The following is a 17,235-nucleotide window of genomic DNA, read 5'->3' on the forward strand; positions in this document are numbered from 1 at the left end:
ACGTGTACAGACACACATATGTGCTTGCATGCACGCATGTACACACGCACACACGATAAAAATGTACTAAAAATGTAAAGGATAGTTGGACACAGAAACAGCTAGTTACGTGCAGTTCACAAGAAGACCAAAGGGAGAAGCGTAGTGTTCTGCTCAGGACCAACCCTACACCGTGGCAGTCACGGTTCCGACTGTGGTTCTGGATTTCACAAGAGGTGACCTGTTGTCTGTGGAGCCCCAAGCCTGGCTTGGCTTTCCTGCCAACTCAGCAGCTCCCATTCATTCTACTCCAAGATTCTCATAGGCAAATGTTTGCTTGGTTTTTATTTGTTTGTTTGTTTTTGTTTTTTCCTTTTGTTTTGAGACATATGCAGCCCTGGCTGGCCTGGAACTTGCTGTGTAACCAGGCTGGCCTCAGACTCCCAGAGATCTCTTTTGACTTTTGCCTCCGCCTCCTGACGGATGCTACCACACCAACAACAAACACCTTTTTCTTATCAGGGCACAGCCAGGTGTCTGATAGGAGGGAGAGTCAGATGGGTGGGCTGGAGGCCCAGAGCTGCTCTTGTCAGCCTTGGAAAGGGAGGGAGGTGGTGGTGGCTCTGAAGCCGGAGCTCAGTGAGTTCAATGGCAGGCTGACCTGCAGAAGGGATGGGATTTCTGATGACCGTCTGGTGACCCACAGCGAGCAGCCTTCACGCCTAGGCATTCTGGTTTCTCACATGGCTTAACACCAGAGCTCTGGTGTCTGGAGGACCCCATCTCTTCTTCAAGGGTCCTTGTTCTTTCCTGAGGTAACACCAGAGATCGCCATGCCTCCCTCCGGGCTCTGAATAGGCCAGCAGCTGTTTTTCAGATCATCAGATCGAGGGATGGACAGAGGCCCTGCCCCCATATTGCTAGGTTTGCTCCAACCTCAGGCTGTGTAACACCTCATGATGAGATGATTTCAGGCTAGGGGTCCTGGTCTGCATTTTACTCTTCTCTGAGTCTGAGCTCTTATGACCTTGGCCTTAAAATGTTCATGTGTTGCAACCAAGCGTAGCTCTAAAACCCCGGGAGTTACACACAGGCTGAACCTGTACGTAGCAGGCTGCACAGTCAGGACCAGAGTGCCACAGTGGAATGGTCTTCGGGTCCAGGAGGCAGCAAATCTGGGTTTAAGTCCTAGTCTCCTTGTGCCTCAGTTTCCCCATGTATATATAAACTGTGTAAGGTCCTGGTAGCTCTGACTGCAGCAACCTGAGGTCCTGAGGACAGAGCAGACTGTGGGACAAGAGCAGAGCTCTGCAGAGAACAGCAGTGACCTTCCCATCCCTGCGAAGTCAGAACAGCACCCATAATGCCCCAGTGCACAGGGCATACCTTGGGCACAGCAGATCATATATCAAGAGTGGTTCTGCACAAGCAGCTTCTGGGCAAATGAGAGGGCACCCCAAAGTCCCTTTGCACCGTTTCAAAAATGGGGACCAGTCAGAATCCGTGACCATTCAGGGTGCCCTGGAATGTCAGAACAGGACATACCCATGTCCCCAGGTAGAGAGGAACTCCTGGGGTGGGGCCTAAGAGAGACTTGCAGGTAGGAAAGTCCCCTTACCTACCTCTCTGTGCCTCCGTTTCCCCCCTTGTAGGGGAATTGTTATGCTAAATTCCCAACTTGTTGGGAGAACAGAAAAGGAAAGCTGTCTTGACTGTACTGGAGTCCATGGAATGTGGCCACAGCCCTCGGACAGCCTTGTCTTTCCCCGCTGCCCTTCCCGCTTGGGCAACCCCTTAGAGATGTGCTCACCGGGCAGGTACATCCCCAAAGGCTCTGGGAGGCACTGGACTAGGGATGCTGCCCCTCCTTTTGCCCTTTCCCAGGGACTCCACAAGGCACTCTCTGAGGCTCAGTTCTAGGACTGCCGCTGGTCCCTGAGGGCCTAGCCTGCTGGACCAAAGTCTCCAGCCTGTTCTCAGCAGGTGCTGGCGCCACACCTGCCCCAAGTCACCGACCTCTAGACACCTCTGGGGAGGATGGCATTGGCTCTCCAGAGCAACGGGGCCTTCCTGCTTCCTCTGAGGACCCTGCTACTCCCCTCAGTAGGCTTGCGTGTTGGGGAGGGGTCACTGTGCTGAAGCTTCTTGATCCCCTGACATTCATTTCATGTATTTTTCTTTTTGCCTTTTGCCCATCCACCCTCCCTAGGAGCGGCTGCTGTGGCTTATAGACCTGATGGAGGTACCGTCCTTCTGCAGGGGTTGGGGGGCAGAGGTGGGGTTAGCGCTTCTTGCCACTTCTGACCTCTGCACTTGTCTCATCTGGGGACCTGGTGTTCTTGCTGTTCAGTCTTTGTCAGTGGTCCCATGCTCTGGAGAATGACCTCTGTTCAAATCCTGGCTTAGCCCTGTCACTTGCTGTGTGACCTCAAGCAGTAGCTCTGCCTCTCTGAGATTAGTTTTAGGAAAGGAGGGCGATCCTTCTGTGCCAAGGGTGGAGAGCATGGCCAGCCTTTGTTTGCCGTGGACTCTGCCTGTCTGCAATGTTCTCCTTCCTGTTTTCTGTGGCCTGTCCCCATAGCTTGGGTGGCTGATCTTATAGGAGTCTTCCCTGAACCTCTTGAGGGGATGACGTCCAGCTCCTGCCTCACCGAACTTTCGTGAACAGGAGAGGTGTGGTCAGTAGCCCCTATGTGGTCACCAGTTTTTGAGGGAAGTGACCATGTCTGGGGTCACTGCAGGATCCCTGGAGTTTAGCTCACAGCTCAGCCCGTGTGAATGCTGGAGCCTTTATAACAGCTAGGACTTGTGGTGTGTTCTTTAAGGTCCAGCCCAGCATTTCTCAAACGTGTCTCCTGAGGCCTTCCCAATGTCTGTGAGCGCTAAGGCCCCCCTGCTACAGAGAAGCTCAGAGATGGGGAGCAGCTTGTCCCAGGTCACACAGCTTACTGGACAGGTCCCTGGCCTGCTTGCCTCTGTGTGGTGTTGTGAACAATGTCCTCTGACCCCGGTTCTTCCAGACCTTGTTTGCTGGGCATCACCTAGCAGTCAGCCTGTCTGTCTGTCTTTTCCTCCCTCCTCTGCCTTCCTTTCTGTTCATCCTTCTGGGGTGCATGCCATGTGCTGTGTGCAGCCCAGGAGATATGGGGCAGCAGAGAATAATAGAGATCCTCTCCTGAGCCGGAGTTCACAGGCCAGCAGGAATGGCGGAGGGCGAGATGGGTGGCACCTTATGTGATTAGAAAGAGAACGCAAGGTGCCTGGGGCTGGGGGACTGGCCCGGCTCTACCCGAAGCAGGTGAGAGAGCCACGCCCACATCTGGGGGTGGGGCAGTTCAGAGAGCAGGAGCAGTGTGTGCAAAGGCCCTGAGATTGGGGCGTGCCTCCTGCCTCATAAACTGCCTAGGACGCAGGTGGAGCCGGATCATGGTGAGTCCAGCAGGGCAAGCCATGTGCTGAAGCCTGTGAACAAGCCGAGGCCCTGATCTGGGATCCCTGATTATTGAGACTAGACAAGGGATGCGCAGACACATTCCCATGGAATAGGGAGGGCTCTAAAGGACACGGTAATGGGTTGATCAAGTGCCAGCTCTTCCTGCCTCAGACTCTGCACACACAGGTCACCTGGGGTGAGGGGCAGGGGACACCACCTCTTTATTCTAGCACCACTTGACCCTCCAGTGCCATGTGCCTTTGGGGACTCCCCTTCCCTAATCTTGCTTTAGTCTCCTCACGTTTAAGACCATGGCAGACCTCCATGGCTCCTTGGATTCTAAGCATCCTTTCTGTTAAGTGGTGCTGTCTTAAGGTTTTATTATTGTGAAGGGCTGGCTTACAGGTGGGAGGTTTGGTTCATTATCATCATGGAGGAAGCATGGTGTCACGCGGGCAGAAATGGTACTGGAGAGGGAGCTGAGAGTTGCGTCTGGATCAGCAGGCAGCAGGAAGAGAGAGTGACACCGGGCCTGGCTTGAGCATCTGAAACCTCAAAGCCACCCCCATCTTCTTCCAACAAGGGCACACCTCCTAATAGTGCCTCTCCCTATGAGTCTCTGGGGGCCATTTCATTCAAACCACCACAGGTGCTAGAGAGTATTCAGGGGGATATATCAGGGGATGGTGACAGTGTCCCCCAACTCTGCAGGGCTATAGCAGAGGGAGAAAGATATGGAAGAGAAGTTTACCCCCAGTCAGGCACTCGGGACTGGACTGCAGCTTCCACTGCAGTAAGGCAGAGCTGCAAACAGTAGAACCGGTAGAAGACAGCCAGACCCATTCCTCCCTTTCCCACAGACCCAACACACTACATCCTCAGAAACACCAGTCTTGTTCTGACTCCTGAGTAAGCTGACTTCCCCAGTCGCAGGGAGAGTAGTTGGAGACAGGCAGGGACGGCATCACCAGCACAAGCCCAGAAGATGGCACCGGCAACCGCCCACAGGACTGGCTTCCAACATTTGCCCGTATCTCAGGGAAACGCACCTTGTCTTGGCGCCTGGCTGCCAGTGACCCAGAGGACCAGGCATCCCGGTTCAGTTTCCACAGAACCCAGATTCCCTGGGTCACATGGTAGAGTGATCCATCCCAGGTTACACATGGTCCACTGTGCAGCAACATCTGCTCAGAGCAGAAGCCATCAATCAAGGAAACCCTCACCCCACCCCACCCATAGACAAATGACATGCTCCTTCAGTTTGTTTGCCACTCAACCTTGAGCTTTTTCACCAGCCTCTAAGCAACATCACGTTCCCTAAAGAAATCACCAACCTGCAGCGTGAGAAGACAAATCTGCCGGCGCCTGTGCATCTTCAGTGTGAGCAGGGCGGATGCACCATTGCCCCGGCCATAAATCTTACCAACTGGGCTTGGCACCCCAGACTCACAGTGGGTTGCCTTGAGCAGACAGCATAAGCTTTCCGGTCCTGTTTCACATCTGTGCACTGGATTGGAAACACCTGTATCTTTGGGCTGTCCAGGGAAGCTGGGTGGATGTGTGTTGGGAGCATGGAAGGGTGAACAGAAAGGCTAGAAGTCAAGGATACCAACTGCACAGAATCTGATTGTCACCCCGGATGTTTCTGCCAGGATTGAAATACCTCCACTGTGTCTGGAGTGGGGCCCTGGGGCTTCCAAGGATGTTGGGATGGTACCCAGCCTTGAGGCCACACTTTCCTCATCCTTAACACAAGGAGGCAAAAAGAGGGTCCCAGCATTGCTGCGTCAGTTCCTGAGCCTCCCTCTTTACAGCACATTGAAGAAGGGAGACTCAAAACTCATTGGACTGAGTGACATCTTCTTGTCATTCAGAGATGGAGCAAGGAGCAGAGGGTGGGTCTGCTCCCTCCTTTGACTTGGGACTGATTGTTAGGTTTAAAGACTCCTCTGTTCAGGAGGAGACCCTTCATTCCTTCCCTCACCTGTCCAGCCTGCCCTTGCTCTGCAATGTTTACTGAGTTAAGCCCTCCCTACTATCCACCTGCTTACCTGGAACTCACAAGTCCAGTGGAAGAAGGAGATTTTGGCAAAGGGACCTACGTAAGGAGTGGGACCGTAGCTCATATTCCTAGCATGAGCCAGGCCCTGAGATCCATCTCTAGTACCCTAGGTAAACAAGCTAATTCAGTGCCTGAGGGTCTATGAGAGGATGGATCCCAGCATGATGGCCGGGACTCCGCAGATCCGGAGTTTGGCACCAGTCAGGCACCAAATGAGGCAAGACGGTTTAGGAACTTTGACTTCAGCTGTGGCATACATGAAGAGTGGTGTTGGGGTGGTGGGATGTGGGACAAAAGCCACCTGAGTGTGCAGAGGGCCAGGAAGCGGTGGGCACCGTGTAGGTCCCTGGTGAGCTGACATGCCTTGATTTTCCATGCTGTGACAGATTACCTGGCTTTACTTAAGAGAAGGAGGCTTATTTTGGCTCTAGAGAGTTCAGCCCCACGCCTGTGCACAGAGCATCATAGCGCCCAGAACAGATAAAGGGGAAGCTGATCACGTGTTGGAGGAGGGGCATGAAACAGAAGAGAGTATAGAAAGAAGCTAGGACAAAATGCAGCTTCACAGACACACCCCCGGTGACGCAACATTCTCCGGCTAGGCCCTACTTCCTCTTTTCACCATGTCCCAATTAAGTCATTATTTTGACTACATCAAAGAATGAATCTACTGATTAGGTCAGAGCCCTCAGGGTCCTATCCCCTTTCCAAAGCTCATCAGTGAGCCACCGAGTCCTCACGAGGCTGTGGGAGACATTTCATATTCACACGATTAACAGTTCCCAATGCCAGGGAATGGACCCCCCCAGCATAATCCCAGGGCGTCCCCCCTCTGAGAAGAGCATCACAGTCTCTCACAGCCCAGCACCCCAGAACCATCCCGTCACCAGGGCAGAATGGTCCCCTCCATCTCAGCAGCATTCGCTCATGGCCGACCATTTACACAATACCTGCCTCGCTGTGTAAGGACTGGGGTGCTGGGAGCCAGTCCATGAGCAGATCTGTTGTCTCGAGAGAGCCGACAATTGGGAAGCTGGGCAGTGTGCTGGCTTGCGGAGAGCCCTTCGCTGTCTGAACCGCGGGCCTCTGGAGGCTGGTGGAGCCCTGGCTTCCTTCCTAGAGTAGCAGCTTCAACTGTTGAGTAGTGACAGAGCACTCAATTGTTTGACAGTATGCTGTTCTCAAACCATGGGGGCACAATGGCGGTGGTGCTGCTGGCTCTCTCCTGGCACGGAGGTGGGGCCCTGGGTCAGTAAGCCTGTGCTTGTGAGGACAGCACTGGACTGGGAGATGCTCTAGACAGCTGAGTGACAGCAAAGATCCCTGGGGATCCCTGGTGATGGTGGCTACCTACCTTCACTCCTGTTGGGAGGAGGTTCCAAGCCAGGCTGCCTGTCCCTGTCTTCCCTCTCCAGAGACCTGATTCCCCTTCAACATTTGCCCTAAGGGTTCCTCCTGACCTGGCTTTTGTGGGTCGTACTTTCTTTCTGCTGTGTGCCATCCTTTTCCCAGGACAAATGAGGGAGGTGCAGGGCCAGGTGTCACCTCAGCAGAAGGACGCGCAGTCTGGCTAGCAACATCCCAGCTGGGCTGTACTCTGACTCTACCTCCATGCCCTGTCCTGAGAGGCGAATGTGCCTTTTGCTCTCGTGAGAGCTCTTTGCTCTCATGTTCTGCCTGTGAGGGAACGGGACTGTTCTCACAGATTCCCGGCCGACTCTGAAGAAGGAATCACTGTCCCAAGCAATGCCGGAACTTCCGCCTCCCCAAATCATTTCACCATCTTTCACCTTTCCTGGTGAAAACTCTTTTCATACCAGCTCTGGTTTTGCTGCCACCTTGCTTTTTTTCTCTCTGTGCATCTGCTTTTCCTGTGGCTGAACTGTCTGACTTTCCCCAACCCTCCCTACCTTTGAAACCTCTCCCTACCTTCCCCCTTATTTATACTCTTCCCTCATGCAGAAATCTCTGCCCCTATACAGAGACTCACGCACACACACACTCGGCCTTCTGGAAGCCTTTGTAATTCAGTGCCTCAGTTTCTTCTTATACAGAGTGGACAGTGGTCCATCCAGTGCCAGACCTTAGATGCATTTTGTGGTGGAGGAGGGGACAGAGGGAGTGGCCTGACACAGGAGAAACAAGGCTGGGAGAACAAAGAGCTGAAAATAGCACCTTTATGTAAGCAAGGAGCAGGAGGCAGAAACTGGGATGACTTGGGGAGGGTGGTACCGTGTGGGGAGGAGCATTACTTTGCTGAGGTAGCACTGATGATACCCAAAGCGGGCATTGCCTGTTCTCGGTACCTGGGTGGAAGTCAGCACAAGGATAGATCCTGGTCACTCATTTCCTGTTTTCACTTTCCCGTCTCCATTTGCTTCGAGCCAGATATGTGAGAATCTGGACCTTGCAGTACCCACTCAGATACACAAGAGGGACTGTCCTGCACCCCAAAAAGCCTTGTGGAGGTTGGAGACCGAGACAGTGGGGTAGGAACTTAAAGAACTCTAGACTTGGATCGGTGGCTTTGGACCTCTCTGAGCCTCAGGCTGGGCTGTAGAACAGAGGGGATTCTCACACATCAGCCCTTCGGGTGTGGAGAAAGCCGCAGGCAGCTGGCATTGGGATGCAGTATCCAGGACAGGCAGGCATGCCCTGCGGCCGTAGACCTCAAAGCCTGCCCTTAGGGTTCTCTCTATTCCTTGGCTGGGCTTGTTGCAGCTATTTCAGGTGTACAGGGAACATCCCTGGGAGACTTGGGGCTCCAGAGTGTCTGGATCTGGCAGACGGAGCCTGGCTGTGCTGCTCTGCGCTCCAGCCAGGAGCCTACGGTATGCGGTATGCTCCACTTCTGCCCTTGCCCGTCTGAAACACCGGGGCTCTGTCCCCTCCAGGTGGGATGACAGGTCACTATAGGATGGCTGTCCTATTGAGGGTCACCGTTGCTCTGATAAAACACCACGATCAAAAGCTGGGGAGGAAAGGGCTGATCTGGCGTATGCTTCCACATCCTTCGCCCATCACCGAAGGAACTCAGAACCTGAAGGCAGGAGCTGATGCGGAGGCCATGGACGGGTGCTGCTTACTGGCTTTGCCAACCTGCTTTTCTACAAACCCCAAAACCACCAGCCCAGGGATGGCACCACCCACAATGGGCTGGTCCTTCCCCCCTCCCCCATCAAACACTAATTAAGAAAATGCCCTACAGGCTTGCCTACAGTCCATTCTCATAGAGGCATTTTCTCAATTGGGGTTTCCTTCTCTCAGATGATTCTTAGACTGTGTCAAGTTGACATAAAATTAGCCAGGACAATGGCCATGTATCCTGGGGCCTGTCACATTCCTCTAGATCTATAATCACAGGGGAGATGACAGACAATTGGGGAGAGCCATGGTGCTTGCCTCAGGGCCATGGGAAATTGCATACGGTAAGGTAGGAAAAGAGCCAAGGACCTGATCCTCACCTGGCCTCTATGACCCTCAGAACCTTCCCACCTCACCCCCTAAATCATGGTCAGTGTTTGCTGAATGACTGAATGATGCCCCAGGCTCCCAGTGCTTGCTTGCAGTCATCTCCCCCTCCTCTCCCAGAACCCCCTGCAGCAGGTGATATGGGCCATATATGCCTATAGCAGAGGCTTCTTTTGGCCTTGGAGTAGACACCATGGATTTTCAGAGTTCTGTATCTCCTACTGAGGCTAGAGCTTGGCTGTGGAATTCTGGGAAGAACCTGCCTGGACAAACTGGCCTCGCCACTCCCCTCAGCCAGGAGGCCATCTCTGATGCCCATGCACCAGGGGTGTTTCCAGACAGCACCATGTTGATGACCTCTCCCTCTGAGGGGCTCGCCCACAAGGGCCACAGTATACTTGGTAGACCTTCCACTGTGGGGGAAGTTTGCAAGGCTTCCTGGATTTCTAATGAGGAAAACCTCCCAAGGTACAGGGCCAGGCCCTATGGGAAGAGCCATCTCAGTTAGTGGATTAACTGCATGACATGGTCAGCTACCCAGAGAGGCTTATGACTTCCCTGTTGTCACACAGCCATAGATGCAGAGCTGGGTGTAAGCTCAGGAAAACCTCAGGGGTGGCCTGTGAAGAGGACCCAGCATCATGTCCACTGCGGCTTCATCACCGACCTTTGCAAACACATGTCCTCTGTTGCCCCGGAACACCTGCAACTTCTGAGGAAGCAGTCGACATCCAGGAGGTTCCACATGAGGGCCTTCCTTTACTGTTATGCCTGCCTCTGTCCCAACCATCAGTACTGGCCCCCTCCTCAACTCCCAGCATGCTCAACCCCTGCCCCGGCAGCTAAAGCAAGCAATCCATTCACTCATATAGACACATCCGTTTATTTAGACCCAGCAGTCACGGTTCTGAGCACGGAAGGCGCAGTGGCCTGAGTCTTGCCCTAGTTTATACCCAGGAAGAAGAGGAGATAATACAGGCGCATGTGACCTGTGTACAGAAAAGTGGGCCAGGTCAGGATAGATGAGCAGTGCTATCTCCGGTGCCCATGGAGACGGCTGTCCTGGGAGGCCTCAGTGACGAGAACCGAAGGAAAGGTGCAAGTGAATCATGGTGCAGGTGGCAGAACAGCTAGTGCAAAGGCCCTGGGGCAGGCGTGGTTGCCTTTAGACCAGAGAAACAGCAAGAAAGAGCTGGGTCGTGTAGCCAACAGTGACTCTGAGGGGCTTGGATGTCTCCCAAGTGACATGTGGTAGCTCCGGGGCCTTGCTTGGGCGGGGCGTGTACGCGGGTTCTTTTCTGAGGACGGTCTGGCTGCTGAGTGGGAGCAGAGATGAGTGAGAGAAGAGGAAAACAGACAAGGGGAGGGGTGGCTTGCTCAGGTAGACCCCACACTGGAGGTGACCTGGGAGCCAGCAGAGCGATCGGCAGCCTGGCTAAGAAGATGGCTGGTGGGAAGAGCCAGCCGCGCTGCCTGCAATGCTCCCTCTTGGCAGAAGAGATGAGCAAATGGAACCTTCATGGAAAGCAAACTTGACCTCATACCCAGACAACCCACTGCCCCCAGGCAACCAAGAGCTGGCAGAAAATACTCAGGCATTCTCTGTGTTCTTCCACATTTATGCACACACAGTTCCCAATGTCACAAACATGGCTTCCTGCTCACAGAGGCAGTGTCTATCCCTGACACATCTAGGAAGCCTTGCTTTGTCTCTCTCCCTCAGTGTACCATGTGCTGATAGCTATGGGATGCCCTCCTAGGTCATCCTTCCCCTGCCCCGCTAACAACACACACACACACACACACATACACACACATCCAATCAGGGTGCTGCCTCTCCTTCAGTCCTAGCTGCTGGCCCAGAGCCTGGGGATTATTCATTCGTTATTAATGGGTCACTGGAGACTTCAGCCAGGTCTAGGTGCCTGCATCAGCCAGCGTTGTCCATGGAAGCAACCTACAGGATTGCTCTACAGCACAGGAGGATTCATGAGGGCAGCACTCTGGAGACCTTGGCAGCTGGGAAGCCCCAGGACTTCTATCTGCAGGCTGGAGGCCCAAGATGTCTGTTTTATCTAGCTCAGCTTGAGAAGCAGCAGTCCTGCCGCAGAAGGGCAGATGAAGGTCGTGGCGAAACTCAGCACAGGACTGCTCTGGCCTTGACCTGGGCTCAACCATTACATTACAAAAGGAAAAAGTAGACTGTGAGGCAGGAGAGAGTGGGAATCCCTGGAAGTCACTCTTCCTCCACTCTGGCGTTCCTCTGGGGCTGTGGTGTGGACTGTGCCTGCACAGCAGAGATGATGATGTTTGTGGCTGATTTCTTCCAGGAACATCCCCACAGGCACAGAGAACTAACACCTACTAGCTGTTTATGCATCCCCTAATCTAGCCAAGGGAACACAGGTCCAGTCTCATTGATAGTCTGGAGGGAGAAGGAGATGATGGCCTCCCGAAGCTCCCCATTCCCCCACTTCCGGAGAACCCAGCTCAGAAGCATGCACTTTGCTGGTCCAGAGAAAGCCTTTGGCGTCATGAAGTCACTTAAGGGAGTGTGGACTAGGGATGGAGTGAGGCTCTGCAAACAAGGCCCAGGGCTAAGAGCACTGCTGCCCTTCCAGCGGACCACACTGGGTGGTTCACAACTGGCTGTAACTCCAGCTCTAGTGAATTTGACTCCTCTTTAGGTCTCCACATGCATACCACACACACAGAGACACAGATGTGCACACGTACAGTGTGGAGTAAGGAGGAGATGAATGTTTCGTCATATGGGATCCACTTTTACATTAAGTTCCCCCTTTGGGGTTGGAGCCATAGAACAGCACTCTTTCCTTACGCACACCTCTGTGCCTGATGTCTGCCCCGCCCTGCCCCTCCCAGCCCCCCAGCATTCTGTTTGCCACTGGATGAAGGTACTAAACCTGTTGAGCACAACACTGCGGTTCAAGTCTAAGACAGCATCTCCAGGAAGTTCAAAGGGGGTCTGAAAGTGATCAGGACGTCACAAAGAACTGACTTCACGGTTTAGAATGTGGCTCAGTTGATGGGAGTGCTTTTTTGTTGTATGGAAAGACCTGGGTTCGATCCCCAGCATCATGTACACCCGACGTTTTGGCACATGCCTCTAATCCTAGCACTTGGGAGGTAGACAAAAGGAGAATCAGTTCACGGTCATCCAGGGCTACACAGAAAGTTTAAAATGAGTCCAGCATGGACTCCATTGCATCCTGCCTGAAAAATATAAAGAAAATTTCACTTCAAAGTGACTAACAGAAAAAGTCACGGCATTGCTTTGAATGGGTAAGATAAATATCCACAGAGTGGGCCTGCCAGGGTATCCTCGGTCATCGGAAGGGGTCACAAGGTCATAGGTTCTGTGGACTCTCCTCCCGGCTCTTGCCTGCTCAGCTTGTCTCTTGTCCATTTCCAGAACACATTAGACCTGGAGGGAAACGGTGAGACCACCCAAGGCAGCGTTAACACCCTGCCGGACGTGTCTGTGGTAAGACCTGCTTGGTTATACTCCCAGCTTTGCTCGCGGACTCCTGGGCTCTCCTGGGGATAGCCACAGAAAGAGGACACAGGGTGTGTGGGAATGTAGAGTCTCTGCCCGCCAACCCAGCTGATTGCCTGGATTCTAGTCCCACCTCCCTGTTGCCTGTGTAGCCCTTCTGTAACATAGAGATGAAATCACTGCACCTCACTCATAGCTGGGGGCAGAGTGAGTCTGGTGACTTAGTCAAAGCATTGAGACAGTATCTACAAGGCTGTCAGAACTTTGCAAGTGTGGACGCTGACCTAAGGGAAGGGGCTGGGGGCACTGTATCTCAGGCACCCTGCCAGCACATGCTACACTCTGCTGCCCTCGTCCCTACTAACCTGCTTGTAGGTCACTGTGCTCAGAGAGGCACCTCACCCTGTCCGTGGCCACACAGCCCTGCAGCCCCCAGGTGCCTCCACCCTTCCTCCCACCTCCACTTGCCAAGATCATTCGTGCAATGGAAATGCTTGTTTTGTGTTACCGTCTTCTTCCTCCTGCCTCTAATTAAGTCTTGTCACTTGTGATGAGCCCCTGCTGACGCCAAGAACTTCAATTCCCAGAGGAACCAAGTGGGTCCCCAGAGACGCCTGCCAAGATCCTGGCACTCCTCAGCTGCTGAGACATAGGGAGCAGTTTTCCACTGAGCAATACATTATTCAGCGGAGCGTGGTCAGGAGCTGAGGCACAGGGCCCGAGTCCTTGTGGGTCCAGCACGCTCGCTGTCACTGTCTGGCCACCATGGGCTCTGACTTCTACTCCTGTTGGGTCTTTTGGCAGGACGATGTCAAACCCCCCTCAGAAGATTTGTCTGGCATCAAGCCACCTCCTCCCCCACCACCACTGGCTCAAGATCACGACCACCGACTTGACCAAACACGGAAACCAGGAAGGGAGGACCCCACACCGCTGTCTTCTGCTGGCCACTCAGGCACTGTCTTCTCAGCACCACAGAATCGAAGCCCACCGCTGGGCCCCACACCCACCCCAGGGTCCCCCTCAGCACAGGACTCACCCTCCTCTCCCATTTATGCTTCCGTCTCCCATGCCAACCCCAGGTCTAGGAAGCCGCTGGACACCCACCTGGCCCTGGTTAACCAGCATCCCATCGGCCCCTTCCCTCGGGTCCAGTCCCCACAACACCTGAAGAGCCCTCCTGCAGAGACCCAAGGGGCTGGGGCCTGCCTTCCGTCACCATCGTCCTCTGATCATCCTGCCCCTGTGGGCGCAAACCAGCACTTTGTCTTGGTGGAGGTGCACCGTCCGGATAGCGAGCCTGACGTGAATGAAGTCCGGGCTCTGCCTCAGACACGCAGTGAGTATGGCTGCCCAGCTCTGTGGTGACTGGTAGGAGGGCCAGGTGCTGCAGAAGGGTCTGCTCGCCTGAGGTCTGGCTCAAGGCCAGCATGAAGATGGCCTGAAGCCAAGACTCGGGTTTGAATCCCACTTCTGCTACTGACCAGTCATTTGCTGCAAACTACCCTGACTGAGTGAGTGACACCTTCCCCTGGTCATATGGAGTAGGTACAGGTCCTACTGTCAGGGCACTGGGTGGGGTTTATGTGGGGGTGGAGTTAAGGGTCTCCTACCCCTTCTCCTGGCACCCCCCACAGCCTCCTCTGGAAGACTGTGCCCCTGACCAGTCTGGCAGAAAGAAGGTGTGACAGTACCATCACTGGGCCTCTAGATGGTGTGGAAAAGTCAGTCCTGCACAGGGCCAGTCTAGGACCCCTGTTTTCTCAGGGATGCCAGTGAGGGAGGATGTGGAGGAAGGCCTGGCCGGCTGTGCGGCAGTTAGCTAGGCTCTGCTGCCATCTTGTGGTTGCAGTGTTACACGATGCCCACTAGGAAGCCTAGGGAAAGGGCAGGCAGGGGCAGGGGCAGGGGCAGGGCAGGCCTGGAGCACAGATGGACACTGCGTCCCTGCCCTTAGGAACAACTGGCAAGCACACCTCTGTAGATATATACTGGGCAGGGGATGGTGGGAGCTAGTAATGACTAGAGGCCTTGCTTGCACTTAGCTCCTGGAGCCCTGCCGCCAGCCCTGTGCCAGAATTCTGTTAGTCTCCATTTCCCAGGGGAAGCTTGAGATGCAGTAGGCAGATGCACGGCAGAACCAGGCCGTGAGAGCAGGCTGCCCTTCAGTGCTTCTCCTGGTCTTTGTGATGACCCTAGGTGGGTATCACTCCCCAGGGTTAGAACAAGGGCAGGGCACCCAGGCTTGCACAGCAAGTCTTGGGGATTCAGACCCAACACACCAAGATCTACAGTGCACATTCTTAAGCAAGAGCCTCCAGCTCAGGGTCCAGTGACATACACAGAATGAAGCAGCTTGATTGGTTAGAGAATGGGGTATGTTTGTCTACTACTCGGTTCACACCAGGGTGGTCACGGGAGGCGAGGTAAGGACAGGGTGGAAGACCCTCCATGTTTTTCTTGTGTAACTATGAGCTTTAAAAAAAAACCTCCTAATTCAAATATCTATCATTAAAAATCAACATTGTGTGAATTTAAACAGCAAAACAACAGCCCACTTCTGTGAGCGGGGCTGGCCATTAGCCTGTTTTCATCTGTATGCCGATGGTTGGGGTCTGGGCAGAAGTTCTGGATGTAGTGACCATCAGGCCTGGCCCTGCTGGCAGATCAGGTGGTCAGGAGATGGGTTTGGTTTCAGGGATTATCCCCTGCCCTCCATCCCCTGTATCCCTTCATCTTTCCCTTTATCTTTGCATGGTGAGTTTCCATAGATAGCACCCCCAGCCCCACCACCTTCCCCACTGTCCCTCCGTGACTGTTTCTGTCCCCTTGTCTGTCCCCAGCAGCCTCCACTCTCTCTCAGCTCTCAGACAGTGGGCAGACTCTAAGTGAGGACAGTGGTGTGGATGCTGGGGAGACAGAGGCCAGCACCTCAGGCCGAGGCAGACAGACAGCATCCACTAGGAGCAAGAGTGGCAAGGAACTGCCCCGGACGGAGAGGACCACAGAGGGTGCCAATAAACCCGTGAGTGGGGGAGTACACACCAGGTCCTGGTGGAGGATGGACGGTCCTGGGAATCAGGAGATGCTTAGCGTGTGGCCCTTAGGGAGCATTGCCAGAGTGATCCATAAGGGTCATAGTGCTGGATTCTGGAGACCCTCTTTGCCCTGATCCCAGGCAGCAAGGGCTGGCAGCTCTTCTATACTTGAATGTGGCATGGTAGCTCAGGTGGTCTGTGATGTCAGGCCTGGGATTCGATGTCTCTGCTACACCAGCAGTCTGGGCCTTGGGCATTATTAAAGAGCCAAGGACACCAGGTGCTTAGCTTAGTCTGTGTCATATTTGAGGCTCCAACTGCCCTCCACTGAGGAGTTCAAGGCCACCTTTCTCCCACCTGCAGCCTGGCCTCCTGGAGCCAACATCCACTCTAGTCCGTGTAAGGAAAAGCGCAGCCACACTGGGCATTGCCATTGAGGGTGGTGCCAACACACGCCAGCCTCTGCCCAGGATCGTCACAATTCAGGTATGTCCTCAAGGTGCCCCCTGTGTAGGTCTCCCTGTCTTAAAGAGCTCTTCCTTGGCACCCTTAGAGGAGGTGACCCAGAACCTCAAGACGGAGCCAGTGCCCCTCTGAGCAGGCTAGCAGGAACATGTCCTCCCACCCCCACTCCATCCTGGCCCAGAACTTGGGAAGTTGCCTCCTCTTGCTCTGCAGACCCCAGTTTTGCCAGGACTGTGGGCTCTAAGTTGGTAACATAGCCTCTTATAGTGGGCGTTCTTAGCGGGTGTCACAACCAGGTACCCACATGACCCCCGCTTGTGTCTCCCTGTGCAGCGAGGAGGTTCTGCCCATAACTGTGGGCAGCTCAAGGTGGGCCACGTGATTCTGGAAGTGAACGGGCTGGCACTTCGGGGTAAGGAACACAGAGAGGCGGCCCGCATCATCGCCGAGGCCTTCAAGACCAAGGAGAGAGATTACATCGACTTTCTGGTCACCGAGTTCAACGTGATGCTCTAGGGATGGAGCCAAGACCAGGACTGTAGGACAGGGTCACAGGAAGACTCTCCATCTCACCCTGACACACATACCCTGCCTGGTCCCCTGGCCAGACAAGGCAAACAGAGAGTCAGATCAGAATCTGTGTGCCAGAAACACAGTAGGAGCTCAATAAAGCTGTTAGGGAAGGAAGGTAGAGCCCCTTTCTCTGTGCTGGATGCTGCCACCCCTAGACGCCTAGGTCTTGGCTGTGAGGTCAAGGAGAGTTCACAGACTGCTTCCTGCTGGGGGACCTTCAGTGCCACAATGAGCCGCCAGCACGCCTGTTCACACCAGTCGCACCCCCTCCTCCTAGCTCAGTGTCCTTATGGTATTTATTCATCTATTTCCCTTCCTGCGCTTCAGGGGACCCCAAGCCCCAAATTCCCTTTGCACCCCCAGCCTATCCTGGAAGCCTTGCAGGCGACCAACAATGTCGGTGTATTTATATACAGAGCTTATGACTTTAATTTTTCAATAAAGAAATCTGAACAAGGCTGGGGCAAGTGTGCTGTGCTGTGCTGTTGCCTTGGGCAGGGGTTTAGATTCTTATTGTGGGGAGATGGGAGGGATGGGGCACCTGGATTGTCACGCACTGTCAGCTGAATTTGAAACACCAGCTTAAGTAATGTGAAGTTAACGTTTTAAATTCAAGGCACACAGGTATGCTCCTGGATAGAGTATGCTATGTACAGAATGTTTAAAAACACACCTTGGGGCTGGGAAAATGGCTTAG

At 54.0% G+C, this 17,235-nt stretch overlaps 1 protein-coding gene across 4 annotated transcripts in view; it reads left to right on the forward strand.

Annotated features, from left to right (window-relative positions):
• Positions 1-16,996, forward strand: part of Whrn (whirlin) — an 87,777-nt gene extending 70,781 nt beyond the window's left edge. The window contains exons 8-13 of one of the 4 annotated variants that reach the window (XM_057783953.1): positions 2,189-2,221; positions 12,379-12,450; positions 13,267-13,801; positions 15,306-15,487; positions 15,864-15,986; positions 16,299-16,996. In XM_057783953.1, the coding sequence (XP_057639936.1) occupies positions 2,189-2,221; positions 12,379-12,450; positions 13,267-13,801; positions 15,306-15,487; positions 15,864-15,986; positions 16,299-16,481 (1,128 nt within the window). In that variant the 3' untranslated portion in view covers positions 16,482-16,996. The remainder of the gene's footprint in view (positions 1-2,188; positions 2,222-12,378; positions 12,451-13,266; positions 13,802-15,305; positions 15,488-15,863; positions 15,987-16,298) is intronic. The other 3 variants (XM_057783955.1, XM_057783956.1, XM_057783957.1) reach the window with 3 other exon arrangements.
• Positions 16,997-17,235: the final 239 nt, after the last annotated feature.

The sequence above is a fragment of the Chionomys nivalis genome, chromosome 11 (assembly GCF_950005125.1).
Source record: "Chionomys nivalis chromosome 11, mChiNiv1.1, whole genome shotgun sequence".
In the NCBI taxonomy this organism is placed as follows: domain Eukaryota; kingdom Metazoa; phylum Chordata; class Mammalia; order Rodentia; family Cricetidae; genus Chionomys; species Chionomys nivalis.